General features: G+C 38.6%; 1 protein-coding gene across 1 annotated transcript; it reads left to right on the top strand.

Annotated features, from left to right (window-relative positions):
* The first annotated feature begins 1,843 nt into the window (after positions 1–1,843).
* On the top strand, positions 1,844–17,765 carry PSAT1 (phosphoserine aminotransferase 1). Its single transcript, XM_059491870.1, has 9 exons — positions 1,844–1,990; positions 4,129–4,189; positions 4,976–5,045; positions 6,144–6,349; positions 7,767–7,939; positions 8,971–9,140; positions 12,754–12,882; positions 15,384–15,521; positions 16,136–17,765. The coding sequence occupies exons 1-9, from the start codon at positions 1,922–1,924 to the stop codon at positions 16,239–16,241; spliced, it is 1,122 nt and encodes a 373-aa protein (XP_059347853.1). The 5' UTR covers positions 1,844–1,921; the 3' UTR covers positions 16,242–17,765.
* Positions 17,766–24,277: the final 6,512 nt, after the last annotated feature.

Below are 24,277 nucleotides of genomic sequence, written 5' to 3'. Positions count from 1 at the left end.
GAAGTAACACAGTTGTTCTTGGTATTGTGGTGTGAGACATACTTTAAAAATACCTTGGTGTTTTAAGATAATGTATCCATCCTGTGTCGTCTGTGAAGTTTGCTATTATCTCTTAAGAATTCTGGTGTCTGAAAGCAATTTTGATAGATTTTTCTTAAGCTGTAGCTATCATTGAAATGAAAGTTATCTTTGCTCTAATATCAATGTTTCTGTTTACAATTTTTTGAACAAAACAACTTCCTTAAGATGAAAATCTTTCAACTAAATACCAGATCAGGCTGTGGTCTATAAATTCTTTATGTGGTTCCAGGTATTACCTGGCTTGACAGGAAAAGGAACAAATTCACATAGTCAGTATTTCTTCAGTGAAACAATTGGTAATGAAAGATTGTATTTTATATACATCTCAGAATTCACAAAATAACACACAGATACTTGCAGTTTTCTCTACAGATGATTAATGTTGATGATTAGCTTGGTGAACACCCATGAGACTAAAATAGGGCCAGCGCTACAGGAAAGGACTGGGCAATCTGATGTGTTCAAGAGCTGTGCTTTGTACAGCTACACATGAGAATTGCGAATCTTGCCCAAGATACTTGGAAATTATGGGGCTCTGCAATACCCATCTCTTTTCAGTCATACTTCATGGCTTGCTTTATCAAAATTGGTTTACTACTACTGCCTTTAAAATAACTTTGAAAACTGACCTGGGCAGAATATCTCTGCCTGAAACAATTGGAAAACGGAATGAGTTAAAAGTCTCTTTCTCTCAATTACAACAGTTCAGTTGTATTACCTCTGTATTTTCAAATAATCAAGATGCTGCAGATCTGTTCCATAGATACCTGAGGGAGGAATGCTTTAGTACTCAGGGATATTAACCTAGGATTTGGCAAACCTCAAGGCAAGTCCAGGCTATGCTATCCATTATGTGAAGGTGATCAAGTTTCACAGCCCTCCTGGTTTTACTCTCTGAAGAAATTCAAATAGCAATTTACCTGCAACAGACTTTCTGGGGAAACTGCTCAACATGCGGACACTTGTTGGCTTATAGAAGCCTAGGATCCTCCTCCTCTACAAGGCAAGTAGTTCACACAAAATAATAGATCTGGGTGCTGTAAACCCATCTCTTTCAAGACGAATCACAGAAACGGTCTGGTTGGATAAAGTGAGTGATCTCCAGCTTCACAGCTTTATCAGGGACGTACTAGAATACATTGCACAGGATTGTACCTGGGTGATTAAGTGTCTCCAGTGAGGGAGACTCCACAACCTCTCTGGGCAACGTGTTCTAGTGCATGGTCACTTGTACAATTAAGTTCTTTCTTAAGGTAAGTAGGGTGGAACTTCTGTACATCAGGTTCTGTCCGTTGCCTCTTGCCATTTCATATGAAATATGAAGGATCTCCTAAAATTCACTGTAACTGTGGGTCGCTGCTTTTTAAGTCCTCACGCATTCACCCAGACTGCTTTGGGAACAAGCATCCCAGCGCTGCTACAGCACCCGCGTGGGGGAAAAGCATAGGCAGGAAGTTACAGTAGCATGTGCATTCACCGTGCGTGTGCGTGTGTGTGTTTCTCTGTGTGTGTGTCTGTGTCTTTGTGCCTGTCTGTCCGCACGCCCACCCAGCGTGGGCGGCTGCATCAGCCAAGGCTCGCTGCGCTGCCCGCGGGGGGCGCGCCACTGTGGGGACCCCGCGGAGGGCCGCGGGCGCCCCCTGGCCCTCCCCGCCCGGCCCGGCCCCGCCCTCGCACCGCTTCCCCTCCCCTCGCACCGCCTCCCCTCACGCCGCCTCACCGCGGCAGCGCTGCCAATGGGCGGCCGGGACAGGGGTGGAAAGTGCCTGCCCCGGCGGCCGCGGGTTTATAGCGGAGGGGCTAGTGGCGCGGCCGCGGCAGGCGGAGCAGGAGTGGCAGCATGGCAGCGACGGAGGGCGGGCGGCAGGTCGCGAACTTCGGCGCCGGGCCGGCGAAGCTGCCGCGCTCCGTGAGTAGGGGCACGGCGGGGCTGGATGTCCTCGTTCCCCCGGCTCCCCGCGGGGCTCCGGCTGCAAAGCGAGGGATAGGGGGATAAATGTAATTACTGGAGTTTACCCGCGCAGCGCCAAAACCTCTTGTCTTCCATTCTACAACGAGCTTCCCTGATAAACTCGGATTTTTGCAAACGAGCTCGAGTGTGGTTCTTCGAATACTCTCTAGGGTTTTGTTTTTGGGGTTTTTTTAGTGCTGGATGATACGGCACCAGTACCTATATCGTTAGTTTTGGGATGGGAAGTAGGACCTAAGCGCGCAAAGATCTCTCTGTGGAGTGTGAAATTTGTCAGTTGATAAATAGCATGGTAATTCCCTGAGACGCCTTTTTATAAGAAGTTATAATGTACACTCAACCCTCTGGAAAGTTGCATCAGCAGCCATGGATTATACAGTTACATACGGAGAGGGGTGGTTTCTGCCGAACTGTACGTACCTCACTCTCAGTTTAAGGGTTATCTGCTGTGGAATTTTTGTTGTTGTTGTTCTTCTCTTAGTATCCTTCATAGTATTCTTTGTTATTTTATGTGTTAATTCTTTTAAAAAATTCTTTAGATTAACAGATTTGCTGCGGAGCAACTTTCTTTTTTTTTATTTGTTTGTGTTTCTTTCCCCTCCCATCTCTTTTCTCGAGGAAATGCCCTTTCTGGATAAGGTTGCAAAAAATTTTGTTGCAAAGAAATTTGTTGTTCTGTGTCAAGTTCTAGATTCCAAAGGGGCTCTCACAGCACTGCCTCCATACCCAGCTCTCTGACAGAGATGATTAAAAACTGGATTTAAGTTTGGAGGAGTGCAGGTGGGCACAGCTGAGCTCCCTATTATTAATCTGTTTACCCTCTTGAAAATGCAGTGCTCTTGTGTGGACTGCTGTATCACCTCGATGATTTATTCCTCTTGATTGTGGGCTGATGCCCATGAAGCACACAGACTCAGTAAAGCAAAAAAGGGAGCAATTCATAGATTATAATGTGTGTCATAGATGTCTGTTGTGAGGCATGTGCAGGTTTTCAGATTAAGAGCGTTACTGACAGAATTGGGTTTTATCAAGCAGTTTAGCCAGCACTATAGCAGTCTGTGTGTTCTCCCTTACTTTTTTCCCTTCCTTCTCTGGCATGGATAAGTTTGCTTGTAAAATGTGGTGGTTAAAACTTTAGAATCTTTTAGTTGACCTTTTGGTAGCCAGCTGTTACAGTTGACAGGCCATGCAGATACCGGGTCAGCAAGGTAGATTTCTTATTCCTGAAATTGCCCAGAGTGTGCAGTTTCTTGTCAGGGTGCATGCGTGCAGCATTTGTTTGGTTCTACTGGGGCTCCCTCTTCTCCTGCTTCCTTTAAGAGCAGCCAAGACTGTTCTGGCTCTCAGACAAGAATTTACCAAAATCAGAAGCTGCAAATCCAGTGGTTAGAATCTCATGCTACTTTGTTCATATTTAAAAGCTAGGGGAGAAGGCAGAAAAAAAAAAAAAGGATGGCTGAAGCACTGCTTGGTTGGTGACCTGGTTTTTTTGGTTGTCTCAAAATTTTGCTTAATTTCTTTCTTAACTCTTAATAAGATGGAGGCTTGTCTTCAGAAAGTATGGAACTTCGTTTGGTGAAATCAGTCATTGTCATGCTGGCTCAGTTTGAGATATCCAATTCCCCAAGCTGATCTTTCTTGTTATGTTTTCTTCAATACTTTGGTTGTCCTATTTGCACAAGTCAAGTGAAAGGACACAGGATGGAGTGGTGGGAGTGGGTGTTTAGGATGCATGCTTAGAAAGAGTATGTATGCAAACATTAGATGTAAGAGTTCCAAGAGTTCCATTCAACTGCTAGAAATCATTCACAAATCTGGAAATGTAGCATTTGAAATAATAACTTACAACATGGTCTCCACAACAAGCATATTAATTAAATTTGCTATCTTATGAAAAGCCTTAAGCTGCTAGGAGGTACAGCAAAATTGTATTGGTAACTATACTTCTGTTACTCTCACTTGACAAGTGTCAGGTTATTGCAATATGGGGCAGCTGGCATAGGCATGATGCATCAGAGACTCCAGATAGTGGAAAATTCCCTTAATTTATTTCTGGATTTTTTTTTTTATTTTGATAGGTGTTATTAGAAGCACAGAAAGAATTGGTGGACTACAAAGGACTTGGTATAAGTGTTCTTGGTAAGACTTAAAAAAAAATCTACATTTTTCATTATTTTGTTGTTTAACTGAATTGTTTAATAAGACTTCCTGGTCTTTTTGGCTCAGTTTCTAATACCTGTGTATCTGTACAGATGTGTATAGATACCATATGGGTGTATAGATACCACGTAGATGTATAGCATCCTTCCCATTAGGAAAGCAGTGCTCTCCTGCTGGCTGGTTTTTCAGCCCAGTTGCACAAAAGATTTATCATCAAGATGGTGAACATATTATTACTTGCTAAAAGTAGAACGTGCAGCTGTCTCTGCACAATTCAGATTAATGTTTGAATTGTACACTTACATGTGGAAGACAGCCTATGGATTTAGAAGGAATTACTGTGTAATTGTCCTTAATGTTTAATTAGCTTTACTGTGTGAAGAAGCCTTGCTAAAGGTAAGAAAACAAAACCTGTACTTTTCCTGTGCTTTATTATATACTTCTTACAGCATTAGCAGCAGAGAAGGTTCTTAGCATGAGGAAGAATGAAATCTTTCTAGAGACTATTTTTTTACTGACACATATGGTTGTTCCTATTGGTAATAAGGTCATATGGGATTTGCCTGTATCTGGACAAGACTGCAGGTATGAGTCTACTGTGGGTGTTTAGTAGTTTTTATGTACTTAAAGAGAGTAGGAACTGGGAAGGACAACCTTCAGACATTTTGGGTCTGTAGTGTAAAAGGTTTAAAGCTTAACATGATTTTAAAATCAAATTCATGTATTACTCTCTTCATGTTATTTCTTCTCTCTATTCCACCAAAGAAATGAGCCATCGGTCTTCAGATTTCACAAGAATTCTAAATACAACTGAAAATCTCATGCGCGAATTGCTGTAAGTGAATTACTTTCTGCTTATTTTTATGTTATGCGTGTGCTAGTTGCATCACTAATGTCTAATATGGAGACCTGTTCTTGAAAGCACCTCTTTGGTGGTGTTTTTCATGAGTGTGTTGTAGAGTAATAACTTTGAGGAGGATATCCATCTTCTTATATGTAAATTTGATGCTTATGTTTTTGAATGTGACAATGGATTTTAGTTAGGTTATGATGTGTTTTACATGTCTAGCTGAGTTTGTTTTGAAATTTTGATTTTTGTCACCTTCATAGAATTAATGAAGGAAATGAACTAAAAGAAATAAGTGCAAACAATAAAAATCAGTTCTCTGGTGCTATAAGTGCGATCTGAACGTTGTCCATAAGTCCTATTTTATTAACAAAGCTCTGTGGATCAGTGTTAGAATCACCAGGCAAGAGCCCTTTTCTTATTCGTAGCGTGACACATTTTTAAAAAAATGAAATAAATATATAATGGATTAGAATTACTGTTCTCATAGTAGTTAATAATGTCGGCCATTTAACACAAATGCTTGACCCTCAGTCCAGCCAGAATCATTGACAAAGGGATTTTAATGAATAATTTGGATATCTAATTTTTGTGATTGTATGAGCAACTCTCTATTGCACTTGCTCTGCATGTATACTTCACTGTACTGTTGCACTTCCAAATTGAAGGGTCTCAGAGCTGAGTGCTACTGTAAGCACTTTGGTGACTTCATGACAGAAAAGTCATGAAGCTTCCAATAGATAAATTAAAAGTCAGCATTAATTGTGATGGAATATCTCTCAAGTCTGTGTGTACAGCTACTCAGGAGTGAGTTTGTTTCATGCAGTGCCAGGGCTGGAAGCTTTTTTTCAGGAATCACTAAAATTCATAGCATGTATTCTTAAATATTTAAATATTTAATATTTATTAAATAAGCTGTTTCTCAAGACCAGTGCTGAGGTAAGTTAGTGGGATTGATCTAACCTCTAGGCAAAGAGTCTTCTGAAATGGCAGCATTCTTCCTCAGTTACAGTTAAATGCATAATATCAAGTTGTATGCATCCTGTGTAACCTGGGAATAACATAAATGTTATTTCTTTTATGCAGAAATATACCGGACAACTACAAAGTTATTTTCCTTCAAGGAGGTGGATCTGCTCAGTTCAGTGCAGTCCCGCTTAACCTTATTGGTTTAAAGGAGGCAAGACAGGCAGATTATGTGGTTACTGGAGGCTGGTCAGCAAAAGCAGCTAAAGAAGCAGAGAAGTATGCCAAAGTAAATATTGTTCATCCCAAACTAGGAGCCTATACAAGTAAGTTGATGATTGCATCTGTCCATGTGAATGCGTAGCTTTTAGAATCATTCTAAAAATGGATCCAATGTTGCTGTTGGGCTGTTGAATGTTAACTAGAGTTGACTGCCTGGCACTTGAAAGAATGTCTGCCATGCCCCTCTTTGTTCAACACTGGGAGATTTATTTAATGGCTTAACATTTTCCACCAGAAAAAAATGGTGAAGTGGGGCTGAGCAGATGCCAGAAAATAAGTGTCAAGACAAAAGTGTCTAAGTAGGGAAATTGTCTGGGCTCACTCAGGTTTTTTTTTTAATATTTAACCGAGTTCTTAAGCTATTCACAGGGATATTGTGAGATATTTCAATTTCATGTACAAGAATGCTCTAAAATTCAGAAGCAGGTCTGAGATTTTAACTTTGTTGACCCAGGACATGGGAGACCTGAATTCTCTTACCTGCTTTTAAGGATTCCTAAATTATTATCTTTCCCACCAATGTGTCACTGAATATACATAATTAATTCTTGGAGCAGGAATATGAGATCTAGTTTCTATTCCTGCTACTTTTGCTCACTTTTCTTCCCTCTGGTCCAAATTACAGCACTTGAACTAAAAAGAATGGCAAGAAGACAAAGAATATTCCCATACAAGTTAGTGTATTAACTGGCAATTAGGGCACTAACTTGGAAAGTAAGTTTATATTCTGTGAGGCACAGGAAAGAATTGAAGCTACAACTTTCCAGTCTGGGGGAGTGTAATTCATCGTTTCATAGCTGTAGATAAGAGGAGAGCCAGTAAATAATGATGGAGGCAATGGTACCATCTCCCACCCTTCCCTCCACCTCCCATCACGTCCTGGAGGAGAAAAGGTTTATGCCAAACCTGTTCTGTGCTGTCAGGACATGCCTGTATATTGCCTGTTGACAGAGGAGATCTTAGCTTTGTAAATCAGTTGCAAAGCTTAAAATGGGAGAAAGGTGGGTGACCTTGTGTTTGTTGAGCTTGGGCAAGACTTAAATGCTTCTGGGATTGCACAGAAACAGAATTTTAGAGAACTTTGTCAGTGAGAATTTGGATGTTTCAGTGGTTCCAGAGGCAGCAGGGAGATTCTTGGACGTAGTGTCTGAATTCCTCTGAAGTGCTGTTTTAAATCCCTAGGCCAGTAGTTTGTAGTCTGCAATTGCAATGGGAGGAAAATAATTTGAAGAATAAGGGGTGAAAATAAAAAAGTTTTGCAAACTTAATGATGTCTCACCAGGGAATTTTGGGAATGCACTGATGTATTGACTTTGCAGATACGTTATCTTCCTGGGAACAACATGATTAATAGTCTATATGGCAAAATTGTTCTTGGTTTCCACTTAAGTTTCATGTTCAGGTAAAACTGCATGCCAAGAAAGTTACTTGTGACCTCTGGGTTTCTTTTTTGGCTCTTAGGCATTCCTGACCCAAGCACTTGGAATCTTAATCCGGATGCATCTTATGTGTATTATTGTGCTAATGAAACTGTTCATGGTGTGGAGTTTGACTTTGTACCTGATGTCAAAGGAGCAGTCTTGGTTTGTGATATGTCATCAAACTTCCTGTCCAAACCTGTGGATGTTTCCAAGGTAAACAATTGGACATAGTGACTGCACAAAGCATTTTCAAAATTTAATGCATATAGTGAAGCACTTTGAAATGTCTGGATTTGAATGTCTTGGCATCTCAGCTAGAGATGCTGAGCGGTGAAATTAAGGAAGTCGTGCTTTGTTAATTGAGTGTCTGATGATAGAAGTGTTGACATTTCAGGTTTGAGGTTTCAATGTCTGTTTTCCTTTTTCTCATAAAAACATACTGAACTACGTTGACATTGTTCATGTAAGTAGTTGCCCAAGATTATTTATCTCCTGTGTGATCTTCACTGATGAAGAAAATACCTGCTAAAAGAAAATAACAGATAAAATAAATGTTTTCTAAATAATATTTAGCCTGCAGATAGTGTATGGCTACAGCAGGGTACTGTTAATAAGTTTTTGAATCCTGCCTCTGTCATGAAAAATCTGTAACCTCTTTTAAGCTCCTAAAGCTTCCTCTGCCTCATGATTATGGTGTCTGTTTCACAGATAGTACAGGAGCAGAACATAGGCAGTTACTATGTTTGTAAAGTATACTATTTGTAGAAGTGTTACTGACTAGTGAAACAGCATGTTTGACCTTTCTTACCTGTGTGTAGCAAAATGGAGTAGTTGTTAATGCATTCAACTTGGCCTTTCCTGATCTGCCTCTTTGTACAGGTGAATTTTATGATGATTGTTCTGAAACTCCAGATGGATTGAAAATTGTGTGAACTGTGTAGGAATTTGTTTTTAGTAAATTTGCTTGGAGTAGTGTGAAATTGCAACAGGCTGTCTTGAGAATTATTTGCAGCTATTAAATAAACATTTAGCAAATTGTTGTGAAATTTGTGATTATCTTCCTCAGCTGAGTAGGTGTAAGTGCACTTTCAAATCAGAACTTCTGCTAACTCTTCTTTTAACCTACAACTTGCTAATTTTTAACACGTTCTCTGTTCAGCTGACTAGTGTGCCTGGGGTATTACTCAGTAATGAGATCTACAAGTGAATGCATGTACCAAGTTCTTTTCTTCTTCCTTTTAAAGTTTGGTGTGATTTTCGCTGGTGCTCAGAAGAATGTTGGCTGTGCTGGAGTTACTGTTGTAATAGTACGTGAGGACTTGCTGGGATTTGCACTGAAGGAATGCCCTGTTGTACTGGATTACAAAACACAGGCAGCAAATAGCTCATTGTATAACACTCCACCATGCTACAGGTAACTCACCCCGCTGTGTGATATCCTTTACCAGAAAGCTGCCGCACTGCCACCTGCCGCTCTTGTCTAGAAAAGCTTCCAAAGTTCCGTGTTTGCCCTCAAGCCACTGATACCTTGGAGTGTTTCACGTGATTCCTGTGAGAACATGGGAAATGTCCAGCTGTGCGACAGTAGGCTTTGCATTGCCTGCTGCGACTCAGCCACAGAAGATGTAGCCTTTTTCAAAGTTAATATTATATGTCATAGCTCCATTGTAGAAGTTTCGGGATGCAGTTCTGGTTTACACGAGTACAGCACTAGTCAGTTGCAAGGAGGTAATTTGGCACTTAGACTTGCTTCTTGATCCAAATATAGTTTGATTTAATTTCTTCTTGACATTGTTCTGAGCATTTGAACCTCCAGATCCCCACTGACTTTCTTTACTGGAAAATGGTAAATAATATTGTGATTCAAGTTTTAAATAGTATATGATATTACAAGAATATGTATTCTTTTAATATTTTAAAATATTTCTTGTTATTTCTACATCTTTCACTACTGTTGGTTTTGAAATTAAACTGTATAAGAACTTTTTAAAAGCCATTTTAGTAGCTGCTTTGCTTTTACTCTTGTAAAGTTTTGCATAATTCTTTGACGCCATCTCAGTGTTTGGTTTGACATCCAAAGATAAAATTTATCTAGCTTTATAAACATTGCTAGCAATCAAAATCATAAAATTGCCATGTGGTTGATGATTTCATTATGCAAGAAGCAGATCAGACTATACCTTGCTTTTTTAAGTTGTAGCTATCTTGTAGCTTCTGATAACTGGTGAAATGGTGCTTTGCTACTAGCATGCTTAGCTGTTGAGCTAGTAGTATCTACCCATTCTTATCCTGAAGAGTTTTTATGCCAGCATCCTCTGAAATGAGTATTTAAAGAAAATCTTCTATCTAATTATCATTTTTTTCCCAGAAGCTTTTAAAATTACTTTGAAAATAAAGATTCCCTTTTCAGAATATTTTCATAATGAAATTTTATACTGATAATTAGTCTCAGCTCTTATAGTTTGTTTGCATGTTCCAGAATGGCAAAGTTAGGTTGCAATGATCTCCAGCACAAGTTAAATGCACTTACTGTACAGGCCCAAAGTTCTGTGATTCCCATACATAAACCCTGTAACTTAATTCCATCATTACAATTAGTATCACTTCAAATTTTACTCAATTTAGGTATCTCTGAATCTGCTGATTGTCACTGCAGTGTACCATTGCCATGACATAGGAGCAGCTATCTCTCTCAACAGAACACTAAATCTTGTGAACATTTGTTTATGCCAGATGTTACAGTGCAGAACTTGTTCCCCCAAACTGTGTGCATACTCTACAGTATGTAGTGCTGTAATTATGCATTTCTTACTGGCAGCCTGTCTGCCGTGTTGGCTGGGTACACCAGTAAGAATTAGCTATTCAATATTTCCAGATTTTGGTCTGCTCAATGTAGCTTTGTAGCATAGGCAGGTTGTATGTCTTTTCCAGTGCTTGATGAAACCTCTATTTCATGATCGATTATGTGCCTGACTGCCAAGTCACACATACTGTTTTTGGACACTGTATGCTTGAATATGCCAGGTTTTAATTCCAGCCATTCATGTTTTCCAAGTGCAAAGCTATTTCCATTTGAAAAACTGAAGTTCTGCTTAATCTCAGTACTTGGACACAGTGTTGTTCCTCTGATTTGAAAACCAAAACAAATCAAATTCTGCAGCCTTATTTTAGCCGTTGCAAAGAACCTCTGAAAAAAAAGTGCTGCTTTAGTTGTTACTCAGTATCTGACACTAGCCTTAACAGAGTAGTGGGTGGTAAAGGGAACTGAAAATAAAGTTGAACTAACAGTTTCTCCTTTCTCATCGCTGTCTTGCCGGATTTCGCTTCATGCTACAGACTCAGATTGGAGTACGCTCCAGAATCCAGAATGTAACAGACTGAAATGTTGGCAGGATGCACATCTGTTTGGCTTGGCCCTAGCTGCCTGTTCCAGTTTAAGGAACTGGCAAAGCTTCTTAGTTCTCTTTTTCTGTACTCTTTTCCTTGCACTTGTTAATGGTTTACTGGCAAACAGGCAGGAAATATTAACTGAATTTGCAAAAGCTATTTCAGCAAAATATTAAATTAAATTAAGGTGATGCTAATGGCTTTAACCTCATGGCACTACATAGTTGACTCTTTGACCCTAATCTGTTTAGCTAAAATTAACAATGAATTTGCTATAAAAATCTCATTTGCAAGCTCTGAAATGCATTTTGTGCTTAAAGTTGTTCCAGAAACGTTATTTTGATTGATGTAAAAGAAGGATAAAGGGTTTCAGCTGTCTGGGGTTTTGTGAATGATTCTAAGGCTGGCTTCCAGGAGTTCACTTGTCCAAAAAGTTTTGCTCAAGGAAGTGAGAGCAAGATGTGAATGTGGCTCTGTATATTTGCCAAGGGCATAGTCTATACTTCACTTAAATAATTTACACTGAAATAGTTGATAGTGTCCTGTCATAAATGTGGCAAGATTGTGCTCTCAGTGCAGTAAGGTACTTCCTATAAATGGCAGTCTGTAGTCTTGGTTATTCTGCAGCTTTTTGGAACTGTTCAAGGATTTGGTACTGGCATCCCTTTAGAAATAAAAAGCAGTGAAATTTTAAACAGCCTCCTACTAGATATGTGTTAGGGAAACTTGTAAGGTAATGTTCTCTGAGCACTCCCTTGGAATCAATAATGAAGGGATTCATAAGAATGAACTTGTTGGATATAGGCCATAAAAACTTGTGAGCAGGTTTTTATGTAAATTGTTGCAGTCGTGGGAAATGTCTGAACTTGAACAAGCTGAGTTTTGTAGCAAAAGCACAAAGGCAAAAGGCATTAAGGATTTTTTGTGTTGCACTTAGTGACTAGCATTGAAATTCTTGGTCTCAAGCCATGTGATGCCAGTAGGCTTCCAGATCTCTACTAAGAACTTGGCTAGTAACAGTCAAGTGTGATACATCATAATTTGTTTCACCAAACTTCACTGTTCATGTGGGCAAAAGGTCTTTGTAGACAGAAATGGGATTAGAGTTTTTATTTTTAACATTTGTGAAAATATGGTTACATTTCTGGCATATTAATGTACATGTATTTGAGATTTACTCCTGCATTTTTGCTAGAGCAGCTGCACAGGGCAAATGCTATTAACTTTTTTGCTGAATCTGGCTCCCACTAGGCAGTTGTGTAGTCCTTCTGGGCAGGACCTGAGAGGCAGTTGTGTAGGCAATGAATTGGCAGCGCATGCAGCGTGTCTGGGGGTGTCTTTGGGAGCCCTGCTGGGCTGCAGAAAGCCTGCAGGACATGTCCTTCTGTGGTGCAAAGGATTAAAATGGGTCCAACAGATATGTGTGACATTTGAATTTCAGGATATTTTATCTTGTGTACAGAAAACATTATCTGAGTTGTCATAATTTGTAAAATAGTCTAGGTTTTGATTTGTTAGTCTTAAGTGCCCTTAAATCAAACACGGCATCGTGTTACTGAAAGATTTTGTGAACTATTAGACAAGACTTATTTTTTTCCTGTTTGAATAATTTCACTGAAAAATGTTCTTTCCTTTTGCAGTATTTATATCATGGGATTGGTACTGGAATGGATAAAGAATAATGGTGGAGCTGCAGCTATGGATAAACACAGTTTAATCAAGTCACGGATGATTTATGATATTATAGACAAATCTAATGGATTTTATTCGTAAGTTCCTATGCTTTTCCTCTTTGCTTCAATATTTGCTACATAACCAAACATTCATAAATTTTGAGAGTTTAATTGTATTTTTGAAGTCACCTTTTTTGAGGACTCCTAGAGATACCATTTGAGCGAACCATTCGCTTGGTAACTGTCCAAGGGTAAGTCTCATTCCAGTAGGAAGTTATTTCAACTTATCAATGTTGATTAGTAGTGAACCCTACTAAAAACATATTCTAAACTGAATAAAACAGGAGTGTGGGAGAAGAGTATACAAAGAATAGATAGGCAGATGCTGGTTTGTATGCTTACGGAATCTCTTGGTGGTACATAGACCAAAACAGAGAAAATTGGCTGTAAGAAATTGTAGAGACCCCTTTGCCTTGTATTTTGCCTACCACCTTCCAGGAGTCAAAGACTCTGCTTTGTCTCTGGTAAGCAGGACATTTTTATTGCTAATTATGTTAAGTTCTGAAACACTTCCTGAAGTAAAATAGAAAGATCAGACCTCAAAATGGAATACATTTTCTTTATGTCCTTTATGCACAGTTGATTTTCTTTGGTTATTTTTGCTGGCTTTCCAAAGCAGATTTAACCCTCCTGACTTTTACATAGAATAGCAAGGTACTTTTGAGCTCCTAGGACCTGTGCATAGTTAAAAGCTGGTACTGTAATAATTTTATTATTTGCCAAGTTCAGACTACTAATTGACCATGAAACTGCAAAATATTTTCTTTCACCTTCAGGGTAAAAGCAACAGTGTGGGGACCTAATTTACTTTCAAGTCCAAGTTAGGATAGAGCAAATTAAATTTGGATTTTAAATTAAAGCTGTCTGCAGTCATAATTGTCAGGGATAAAGTTTCATCATAATATTTAATACACTCTTCTTATTAATTTAGTTAATGAAAACAGCTTTCCCTTTAGTATCACCATGATCAGGATTGTGATCCTACTCCGTGGAAATTCTGGGGGTTTTTCACAGACGTCAGTAAGCAAATGAAGCCTTGAAAAAAACATTTTGTGACAAACAGAAATCTGTATCTGGCAAGTTGGTCTGTAAGGCAATGAGTGGGAAATGCAATGCAAATGGGATGGTAAATAGTCAGTTGGGAAAGCAGAACAAGCTTCACTAACTGAGCTGTATGCAGCTTCCTAAGCAATACAGTTAAGACTGTGAATTTTTAAATTGTGTCTATAACTTAAAGGAAGGTTTAATTTGAAGCTGCCTTCCCAGCTGTAACGTGGCACTTAATCTGTGGCGTGCTTCCCTGAGTAAGCCATGTGACAAGCCATTTAGCAAATGGAACCTTTCTTCCATGAAGTGCTCTGTGCCATTTGTAGTTTGTTTTTCAATGTCTGTGCACTGAATTACGTCAGATTGCCTAGTAGCAACTGTATATTCTAAAACTAAAGCATGGCTGCAGTAATTCCGATATAGGAGTGCTCAGAAGCATAGGCCTTTTGGAACATTTTTTTCCTGGTTGAACCTGAAGTAGAAGATTTGCACCAGCAGGTGTTATGATGGATTTTTCTTTTCTTTTCATCATGGAGACATCTGGACAAAGGTACAAGAGAGGAACTAAAAAGAATGATACTCATTCTCTCTCACTATGCTATTTCCATTTAGCATAATAATAGGTATGAAATCCACCTGCAGTTTATGAACACTCATTTATATTGAATGTCTGCAAGAATCTACATCATCAGACTTAGAAAAAAATAAACCTGAAGGCTTCAGATCTCCTTTATAAGCAGAAATACTAAAAAAGATATTTAAATCTTCTTTTCCTCCCCTGTTATTTCTTAGCTTCACAAAATAGTTGAAGAGAAATTACACAGATCTTGAGTTTTCAACTTCAGATAAATTTTTAGGAAATTAAGGAGTTGTGATGCATCTCCTGTAATGCTGTGGCCATGTATGCACTGCAAGATTTGTTCTAGAGATACCTCTTCTTTGCTTCATGATTCTGAGTAATGTTAATTTAGAAGGTGCACTGAAGTCACTAACAGAAGTTTCTAATATCTATGAAAATTTTTTTATGCTGTGTTCTTGTATTTCCTTTAGTTCTGTTTAGCTGAGTGTAATTCTGGCAGCACTTTTGGCTAGTTGAGAAGTCAATCTTTGAAGAGGAAGAGAAGAAACTGCTTTAGACTTAGTCAAAATTCCCTGTAATTACCTCACCTAGCCAAAGTAACTGTTTATTAATTTTTATTTATTTATTTAAAATTTAATTTTTTCTGTATACAAGCCTTGTGTCCATTTCTCTGGCACAATTCTGAGTGTGTCAGGAAGGGTTAATAAGCCTTCCACTTTACCACTTCCATTATTGTACTTGGTTAAAAAAGGAAGGTTGCTGTCTTTCACAGACAGTAATGACAGTTTTGATTACGAAGGATTGATTATGGTTTTAAACAGGTGTGATTATTCATTTCTCAAACTGCATATAGCTGAAATACAAATTTAGCACAAAGTGGGTTAAGCATTACGTTCTGCAACCTTTCTAGATGTCCGGTGGAGAGAAAGAGCCGAAGCAGAATGAATGTACCTTTCCGCATTGGCAGTGCCAAGGGCGATGAAGCCCTGGAAAAGAAATTCCTTGAGAAGGCTGTGGAACTTAACATGATATCTCTGAAAGGACATCGGTAAGTATTAGTCAAGTAGTCTCTGTGCTGTGCAGAGCAATCTGTTACTGCAGTGGTACAGCATCAGGCATTGTGCATTGACTTACTGGCCTTTCTCACACATAAGCTGCTCCTCATACTGGTTTGGCAACACTTGAGATGAGCAGTCTAGAGATTGTAATCAGAGATTGCTGGTGGCTCAGCTACTGCTTAGGTGAAGTGGGGGGCTTCAGAGAGCTTTATCGTTAATTCTGCTCTCTTCTGCAAATCTGTCTCTGTGCAGATGCCAAAGATATCTTTTGAGGTCAGATTGTATCAGTGTATAAAATGTCTCAGATGGCTTGTCTGCCTGGTTGCAAGAGTTCTTTCCAATGTTCAGTAGTGTTTGTGGGATTAGTTTTTTGATGGTATTGGGCTACAGCTTTGGAGCAGTAAATAACTAATAAATACTAAGCTTCCCTAGGCTGCAAGCCTGCCTTGAAGAATTAAATATTGCTTCCCATGCACATAAATGTGAATTTTATAATTTTAGAGTAGGAATAGATTTAAATGTCTATGACTGCTACTAATGTCTTTTTTTAGAATATACAAAACTTTTCTGGTTCTTTTTTTTTTCTCTCCTATTTGCAATTCAGGTCTGTGGGAGGAATCCGTGCCTCTTTATATAATGCAGTGACTGTAGAAGATGTTCAGAAGCTTGCAACATTCATGAGAAGCTTCATGCAGATGCATCAGTCATAAATGCCCATGGGTTAGAGCCATGCTGCACATCTATGAAATAAAAGCTAAAGGGTTTTAACATGTCTGTGGTACTGCAAGCTGTAGCGCACAAGTTTTATTTTCTTTTAGTTCCTGTAGCAATATTAATTAACTGAATGGAACAGAGGCCCAGTCTTGCAGTGATGTGGCAACTTTGGCTTTGCTGAGGATCCCCAGACTGATCATGATTGATTGCAAAATTTGAAAATGTGTGGTTAAAACATGAATAACATTTTAAGATGGTATGGATCTGAGTCTTTCTCAATTCTAGTTACGAGTGACTTCAGCAATGCCTCCTTTTTAGTAAAATTCAGGAAGCTAAATTTGTCATAAGTTCTCTGTAATGCTTTACAAATACTCTCTGACTGCATAATGAAGGTAAACTGACACAGCCTCTAGGGACATCTAATTGATTTATGGGATATATTCCAACAGTGTAACACCAGTAGTACTTAGGAGTTAACACCAGCATGCCTAACTTGAGAATCTGGCCTTTCAACTACTGCTCCATTGCTACAAGTACTTTCATAACCATTGCAATTAGTTGTGGTTAAGGTCTGCAGGACTGGGCCTTTTTTCCTACTAACATTTATTAGTTTAAACCTAAGATTCATGAGTCTGATTAAATCAATTTCTAAGATGTTTTTTATTTCTCTATGCATTTTGTATATTAAACTCCTAGGTTGTTATTGTTACTTTTGGGCATGCATATTTGCTGCTGCAAAAAAGTTTCTTTTAATTTGTTAACCTAGTGCCAGACTGGATTGCTGTATTCCACTTAATGAGCCTGTGACTTTCTGTGCACTGACTTTGAGCCCAAAGTGCAGCAGACTTCTTAAGTGTTTTTCCTCTCTACTTGCTCCAGTGTTTGTTCTACCTTTTCATTCTTTCAGTTGTGTAGCCTTTTTTACGTGGAAGTTTGTCCAGCTGGAGTAAATAATAGTCTGCTCTGCCTTTTCCTGACACTGCAGTGTAATTTTGGTCCCACTTTCTCACTTGGTCCTTGTAGCTTATTGCACACTTTGATACCCTGGGCTAGAGAGGTCACTGTGGTTATACAAAGATTTTCAGAGGATCTCCTCTTGTAGAACCCTTGAGTTATTCTTTTATCTCAGCTTGTGACTTTACTGCCAATGTCCATATATTGACTTTAATCTCCTACTTTAACTAGTGTAGAAGCTATCTGCTATTGTCAGAGTGTTTAGTATTGCTACAGCTGGTTTCAGACTAAACTCTTTGGCACACAATGGGGATTTATTTTTTTTTTTTTAAATTTTTGTGTAATGTCAGTACAGTGGTAACAATTTATTAATGATAATGATGTACTATCCCTTTGTTGATGGAATCTCAGAACAAGTCAATGGAATGTGCTAGGGTTGAGTTACATTCCTATGTGAAAAATCATCATTTTAAGACTACTTACTTGGAGATTTCTGTCAACTTAGTCTTACTCAAAGTAAGTAAATTATGTGAAAAAAATAAAATCTAATCATGTCATGATGTGAAGTACCTTTGTGTTTGAAACTTTTTGATTTTTTTTCATTTTCAGGATGAAAATCAAGACTAATGTGTGTTAGAATTTTAGATTCTGGTATACTCCTTTTCCCTAAAAAGCAAGCTTCCCTCCTGTATGTTTTATTTCTGTGCAAGAAGAGTCTTTCCTATAGGAGCCATAGAAACAAAAGTATTATTATGAATGCTTAAAGAACCCTTTTTGCCCTGCCAATTACAAATATCTAATTTGGATTCCATATTAAGCTTTTTAATTTCATAAATTTATTTTTCTGAGTTTTTGTACTTGCTTGCAGCTGTAACTCTGGCTTATCTCTTTCTAAAAAATGGCCAACCTTTGCATTTTGTAGTAGCCTTGCATTCCTCTTAGCAAGCATGCTTTTGTGTGTGTTTACAAGAAAAGCTTGCGCTGATTTGTGCAGCTGATTTGTGAGTCTGACAAGGAAGTTCTTGCTACTTCTGAATTGTGCCTAGCATCTTGTCAATTTTTTTTAACTCAGTAAGGCAAAAATCTTGTAGAAATAAAATACAGAGTGAAGACTGCATTAAGCAGACAATGGTAGATTGAATATCAAGGGAGGGGCATACAGGGAATACAGAAGCACGTTCTGAATAAATTATTTACTTGAGGTTTGTTTCAGACTTATCCATACAGCAATTCTAGCCTTCCAAGCTGTTTGTCTGTATTTGGGGTTTTGAGCCCTTCTGGACAGCTAAATCCTGATTCTCCCATATCAGATTTGTAGGAGGAATTTCAGCAACCTGTTGCTGAGACTCCTGGTCTTTTTTTTTCATCAGCACTTACAAACTGGGTTAGTAATTTCAGTGTTTGGAAGCAGGGCTCTTTTGGTGTGATATGAATACTCTGAAGACATTAAAAGGTGTTAAAAAATAAAGAAAATACTGGTCTCACCTGAGTTGGCCCAAATGGAGAGGGAATCATAAGACAAGTTCTTCAATGAACAATTCTTTGAATTCCTTTTCTAATGAATCATCTCTATCTCCTAGCTCTTGTGTTTGATTTCACAAAAGCACGTTCTAGCATTCTCCTTTGTTGTAAAAAAGTCTCTGGCCACTGTCTTTCCCAGACCTGGCCTAAAAGGAGAAAGCTGCATGCTCCCTCTGTATCTGCAGTGTTCAGTGAGGGATGCTTTAGTCCAGGTGTTGACTGTCCTTCAGGAGTGTATAATGTCCCAGAGATTCCTGTCAGTCGCCTACAATAAGAACTTCCTATGGTAGTTAACATCTGTAAACCAGGCAAGACTTAAATAAGAACTGGAAGTCTGGATTGCCACATCCTTGTTTAAGTAGTAATTCCAGTGGAGAGGAATGATTCATACATGCAGCAGTGTGTGGGAGTCCTGCTCTTCTGTAAGCTGATGCTCTATATTTTCCTGTTTCTGTTTAAATTAATCCCATTTTTTTCTTTTCAACTCGTAACTTAATATTTTTCAATATACCTAGGGATGTTTGGATATAAAAAGCTTAAGCCTATTCCTGACATTCAAGTAAGTGTTTGGAATGAAACAGGAATTAAAGACATCATATACTGATGTATTAGTAGTTGCAAAGGTATGCTGAAAGTGTTACTAGGTCTGGCACTATATTGGTATATGTTTAATTTTCACTGTATTTCCTTGTCTGGGTAGAAAATAAAATGAGGAGGATCTTTTTTGTACTTAATAATGATATACCTAATTAAAGTGTTGTAAGTTTTTACATTAAATCAGTCCATTTAATTAGAAAGAAGATTCCCCATTCCAGTCAGAAATTGGACTCTTGATAATTTAAAACCAGGATTCATGACAATCTGTGATAAATAACACTCTTTTAGACTAAAGAAATTAAGAAGTTATAATTACTGATGGATTACTGAATGGTTGGAGGAGAGTGATCAAAGAGATGCAAGGATAGATTTATTTTTCTGTAAGTAGCTGAAGAATAAATGTGTATTTGATGTAAGGAAACCAAAAGCTGTACATCTTCTGAAATCTGAGAAAATTTGAATTGTATCTCGTACCTTTACACTATGCATAAAATGAAAAAATTGTATATTTTGGTAAATGGATTAATTACAAAAGAGATGTAAAGAAATCATGTGAGAAAGTGGAAATTTGCTAAACTATTATAAGAGAAATTGCCATTAAACTGCTTAGAATTTTTAATGTAACAAACCAGTCTGGATATAATTCTATATTATAGTTCCATGATGTAATCTGAAGAGATCTGGGAGACGTATTGATAGAATTAGGGATGGTAGTAACAAACTCTCTACTGTAAAACTTAGTAAATATTCTTCCATAGAGTAAGCAGTAGTCTTTGGAATTGAAACAATTTGGAAGTTTCACACTCTGGTGCTAAGTTTTGAAGCTTGGCAAACCAGACCTAAAGAATTATAAAAGCTGGAAAGCCTCTGAGCTGCTAGTGCCCTGCCAGTATGATAGGGTCACACTGGCTTATGGCTTTTCTTTCTTTCCAGGACAGCCCCAATCATGCTGCTTTTGGGCACATTTTTATTGTGAAGACATACCCTTTGGCCTTAGTGTTAGAAATGTTAGTACTTGACTCAGTTGTGATTGTGCTTTGTCTGATGTCACAGTACATGTGACAGTAATGTGAGTTGTATTGTCAGCTCTAGTCTCCCAGTACTGAAATAGATTATTTTGTCTGTGGAGGTATTTTACTAAGTCACCTAAATGGTACCTCTTCTTGATTGGTACATCATGGAAGCTTGTCGTCAGTTTCCTAAACCTGTCTGGTGATATGAAGTAGTTTGGTGCAAGACAGGACATTGCTATGGTGCTGTGAAGGGTCCTCAGGTGTGGCAAGAGAAAGGGTGATGCTGACCCCAGAGCTATGTGCTCTGTGACTTCTGAAGGAAGCATCGGATGTTAGTGGTGGGGTATGAGCAGGCTAGATGGGGAAGCAAGGCAGAACATACTTTTTATGTCAGTTAAATGAAGGAACTACACTCTCACTTCCCCTGTACAAGCACACAATGTATCCCCAATGTATAATTTACTTGATCCGTATTGTAGCGATAGCTGCAGATGAACAAAATTCTCTGTTCAATTACTTCTTTACGTCTCTGTTATGACGAGAGAAGCAGTCCCATTGTGTTCCAGATGCCCACCAGCAGTAGTTTTAATTACAGCATTACTTTGAAATCAAATTGCTTGTTTGACAGCCCTAGTCAGAATCTTTAAGTGACAATAGAGTGTACATTTTTGTTAGTGAAAAATAATCCACTGTATTAACATCAAACTTTTAGCTTTTTCATGCAAAATTCACACATTTGTATGTGTAAAGCCAGAATATTATTTCTGTCCCTACTACATTTGACACAGAGAAGACAACCACATCTGGAATGCTGATGGTAGCTCTCTGCCAAGTTTTGATTGATTTGACATCTCAGTGCTGGTTGTTAGATGCTCTGAACTGCTCCTGAATGGAAAAAAAACCCAAAATTTTGCCCTTGTGGCCAAGAAGGCCAATGGTGTCCTGGTGTGTCCAAGGAAAAACAGTGCCAGCAGGTCAAGGGAGATCATCCTGCTCTTCTGCTCAGCCCTGGTTAGACACGTTTGGAGTGCTGTGTCCACTTCTGAGCTTCTCAGCACAACAAAGACATGGAGCTTCTGAAGCAAGTTCAGTGGATGGCAGCAAAGGTGACAAGGGGACTGGAGCATGCCTCTCACAAGGAAAGGCTGAGGGAGCTGGGCCTGTTCAGCCCAGAGGGGAAATGACTGAATGGGACCTGATCAATGTCAATCAGTATCTGAAGGGAGAGTGTCAAGAGGGTGGATTCAGGCTCTGCTTGGTGGTGCTGAGCAATAGGACAAGAGGCAATGAGCACAAATGGATGCACAGGACCTTTCCTTCGACTATAAAGAAGAACTCGACTGATCCCTAGAACACATTGCACACAGAGGTTGTGGGGTCTCCTCCACTGGAAACGTTCAAGAATTATCTGGACACAATTCTGTGCCTTGTACTCTAGGATGACCCTGTTTGAGTGGGAAGGTTGAAACAGATGACCTACCCTGATGCATTCCAGTCGTATCCATTCAGTGATACGCATGCAAGGAAATGCATTCAAAACTCAACCACAGATCCTTTAAATTTCAAAATATACCATGTCTAGATGAATACTAGATACCCTTGTTTTATGATGTTTTAGTTTGTGTTCTGATCGTGCTGATTCCCATGATTTTATATATACCCTTAAATGTGACTTATTTATCCAATATGGAAATAGTTCTACAGTTACTCCATTGATGCTGAAGAGATTTGGGGAGACCTTACTGTGGTCTTTCAGTATATAAAGGGAGCTTATAACAAATATGGAGCAAGACTTTTTATAACGATCTGTACTTAGAGGACAAGGGGATAACGGTTTTAAACTTTAAACTGAAAATGCTAGGTTTAGATAGAACATAAAGAAAAATTTTTTATAGTGAGGATGGTGAGGCACTAGAACGGGCTGCCCAGAGAAGCTGTGGATCTCCCATCCCTGGAAGAAGTTCAAGTGTTCAGGTTTGGATGGAGCTCTGAACAACGTGTTCTAGTGGAAGGAGTCCCTACCCACAGCAGGGGTAGGACTAGGGATAGGATTTGGAATAGACTATCTTTGAAGGTGCCTTACAACACAAACCACTCTGTGATGAAGCAAGCATTTTACTTTGGAGAAATGCTAGTGTAAATCTCAGTTCAAGATTCATACCACAATCAGTGTGAAACCTGGCAAAATGATAGATGTTTGTGTGACAATTGATGTTCGGAATGGGAAAAATCAATAATAGGGGAAGTTCACAGCATAGAATTGCCAATTCAGTATTGCTCGGCAATACTGAAATAATGCTTTTAAATATTGAGCTAAAATGTTGCTGAGCATTGCTAAATCCTTACTGAAAGAAAACAAACAGCAGTGGAAAACTCTTGTGCTCAGTATATTTGCTTCCAGTTCTCACTTTCCTAAAAACTTTGTTTAAGCAATTCACTTAATATTCTCATTCCTGACTGTGGGAAATACAGAGCTTATTATATTAAGAATGGTCAATGTAGAATGGAAAGCATTGAGGAGTTTACTTAAAGGATCAGATATCTGTGGATGAGATATGAAGCAGCACACACTTTGTGTGTCTCTCACATGTCTGTGAAAGGAAGGATATTTTGCAAAAAAGCATTTTAAAGCAGTTTAGTTCTGGAATAAGACTGGGCCAGAAATATATGTAGTAAATAATAAAATGGTATTCACAGAGAAAGATGCTAGAAGACAGCATAAACAGTCTGGAGTGTTGATACCCATTATCCTCTGTGTTAGCCCCCAGAGAATCTGAAAGGCTCCTTGTAATGTCCTTTCACACAAAGAATAACCTTGTATATCAGTCTGATCTCAGTCAGGTCAAACCAAAGAAACAGGCTAACCATTTAGAAAATTGTGAAAGAAATCTGTGAAAGGCTGGGAAGTTCTCTGTCTCAGGAGATACTCATGGTTAAGATCCACAAGAGCAGAAGGGGGTCACTGATTTACAGTATCATGCTTCCTCTTGCTCTCTGCTCAAGTGCTTGCAAACACTCCGTGTGCCTGTCTGTGTGAAAGACATTGGGATGGAGCCCTGCTCAGTATAAAGCAAATGATCAGTGCTTAGGTATGAGTGAATTTGGAAAATTCAATTCCAGGCAAGGTCAGAAAAGGTCAGAAAATGCACATTTCAAGGCTTAGTGCACATTTCAAACTTAAATGTTTTGGAGCAAATCATAGTTCAGGTTGGGAAGAAATCTTCTTTTGTGGACAATTAATAGCTTAGCCCAATTCAGCTCTGTGTAGAGCAGAGGTCCAGGAACACAGAGTTCATAAGTTGCACAAGAGTGAAGAGCCAGATAAGCAGTGCTTTGCTTGAATCAGGGCATCACCAGAGATGGCCACAGTTCTGATGTGACTTGCAAGGCCTGAATCTCTTTTCTCAGTTTACTGGTGTGGCTCACTAATGGAAAAGATTCCAGTCACCACAGGCAATTGGTGGACAATTTGCTGTACATCCCTGAGAAACCATGAGCTCCTGGTACTGCAGCATGGAACTGTGAAAGAGCAATTTATTTCATCTAAGTATTCAAATGGCAGTTACAGAATTGGTTGTTACATGTCTGACTACATTTGGATTATCTTTAGGCTGTTTTACAGAATATATTAATCTAGCAACCCATCTTAAAACCTGTGATATAAAGGAACTAAAATGTCCCAGACTGCTGAGTGTGGGCATTGCTTGGAGTTTGTTCTTAGAGTGATGTTTATGTTGCAAATTTTTTTTATATCTGAAAGGGGTATTATGTTGTCTAAAATGAAGTCTCAAAAATTACAGTCCCTATATTAAATTACTGCAATACTTTTAAAAGCTCAGTTCTAGAAAGTGGTGATTATTCTCTGAAAAAAATTAATTACTGTGAAAATGTAGGATAAAAGAGAATTTTATGTCCCTCATTCCATTACTTATGCTCATTTAAATTAT

The sequence above is a fragment of the Ammospiza nelsoni genome, chromosome Z (assembly GCF_027579445.1).
Source record: "Ammospiza nelsoni isolate bAmmNel1 chromosome Z, bAmmNel1.pri, whole genome shotgun sequence".
In the NCBI taxonomy this organism is placed as follows: domain Eukaryota; kingdom Metazoa; phylum Chordata; class Aves; order Passeriformes; family Passerellidae; genus Ammospiza; species Ammospiza nelsoni.
Note: the sequence above shows the minus strand (reverse complement) of the source record. Positions and strands in the feature narration are given on the sequence as shown.

What these genes read in the sequence shown, in the direction of transcription:
- PSAT1 (XM_059491870.1), top strand. Translation starts at nt 1,922, where the DNA reads ATGGCAGCGACGGAGGGCGGGCGGCAGGTCGCGAACTTCGGCGCCGGG. An exon ending in CAAACTAGGAGCCTATACAA is followed by an intron (nt 6,350 to 7,766) that starts GTAAGTTGATGA and finishes TTTGGCTCTTAG; the next exon opens with GCATTCCTGACCCAAGCACT. An exon ending in AACCTGTGGATGTTTCCAAG is followed by an intron (nt 7,940 to 8,970) that starts GTAAACAATTGG and finishes TTCCTTTTAAAG; the next exon opens with TTTGGTGTGATTTTCGCTGG.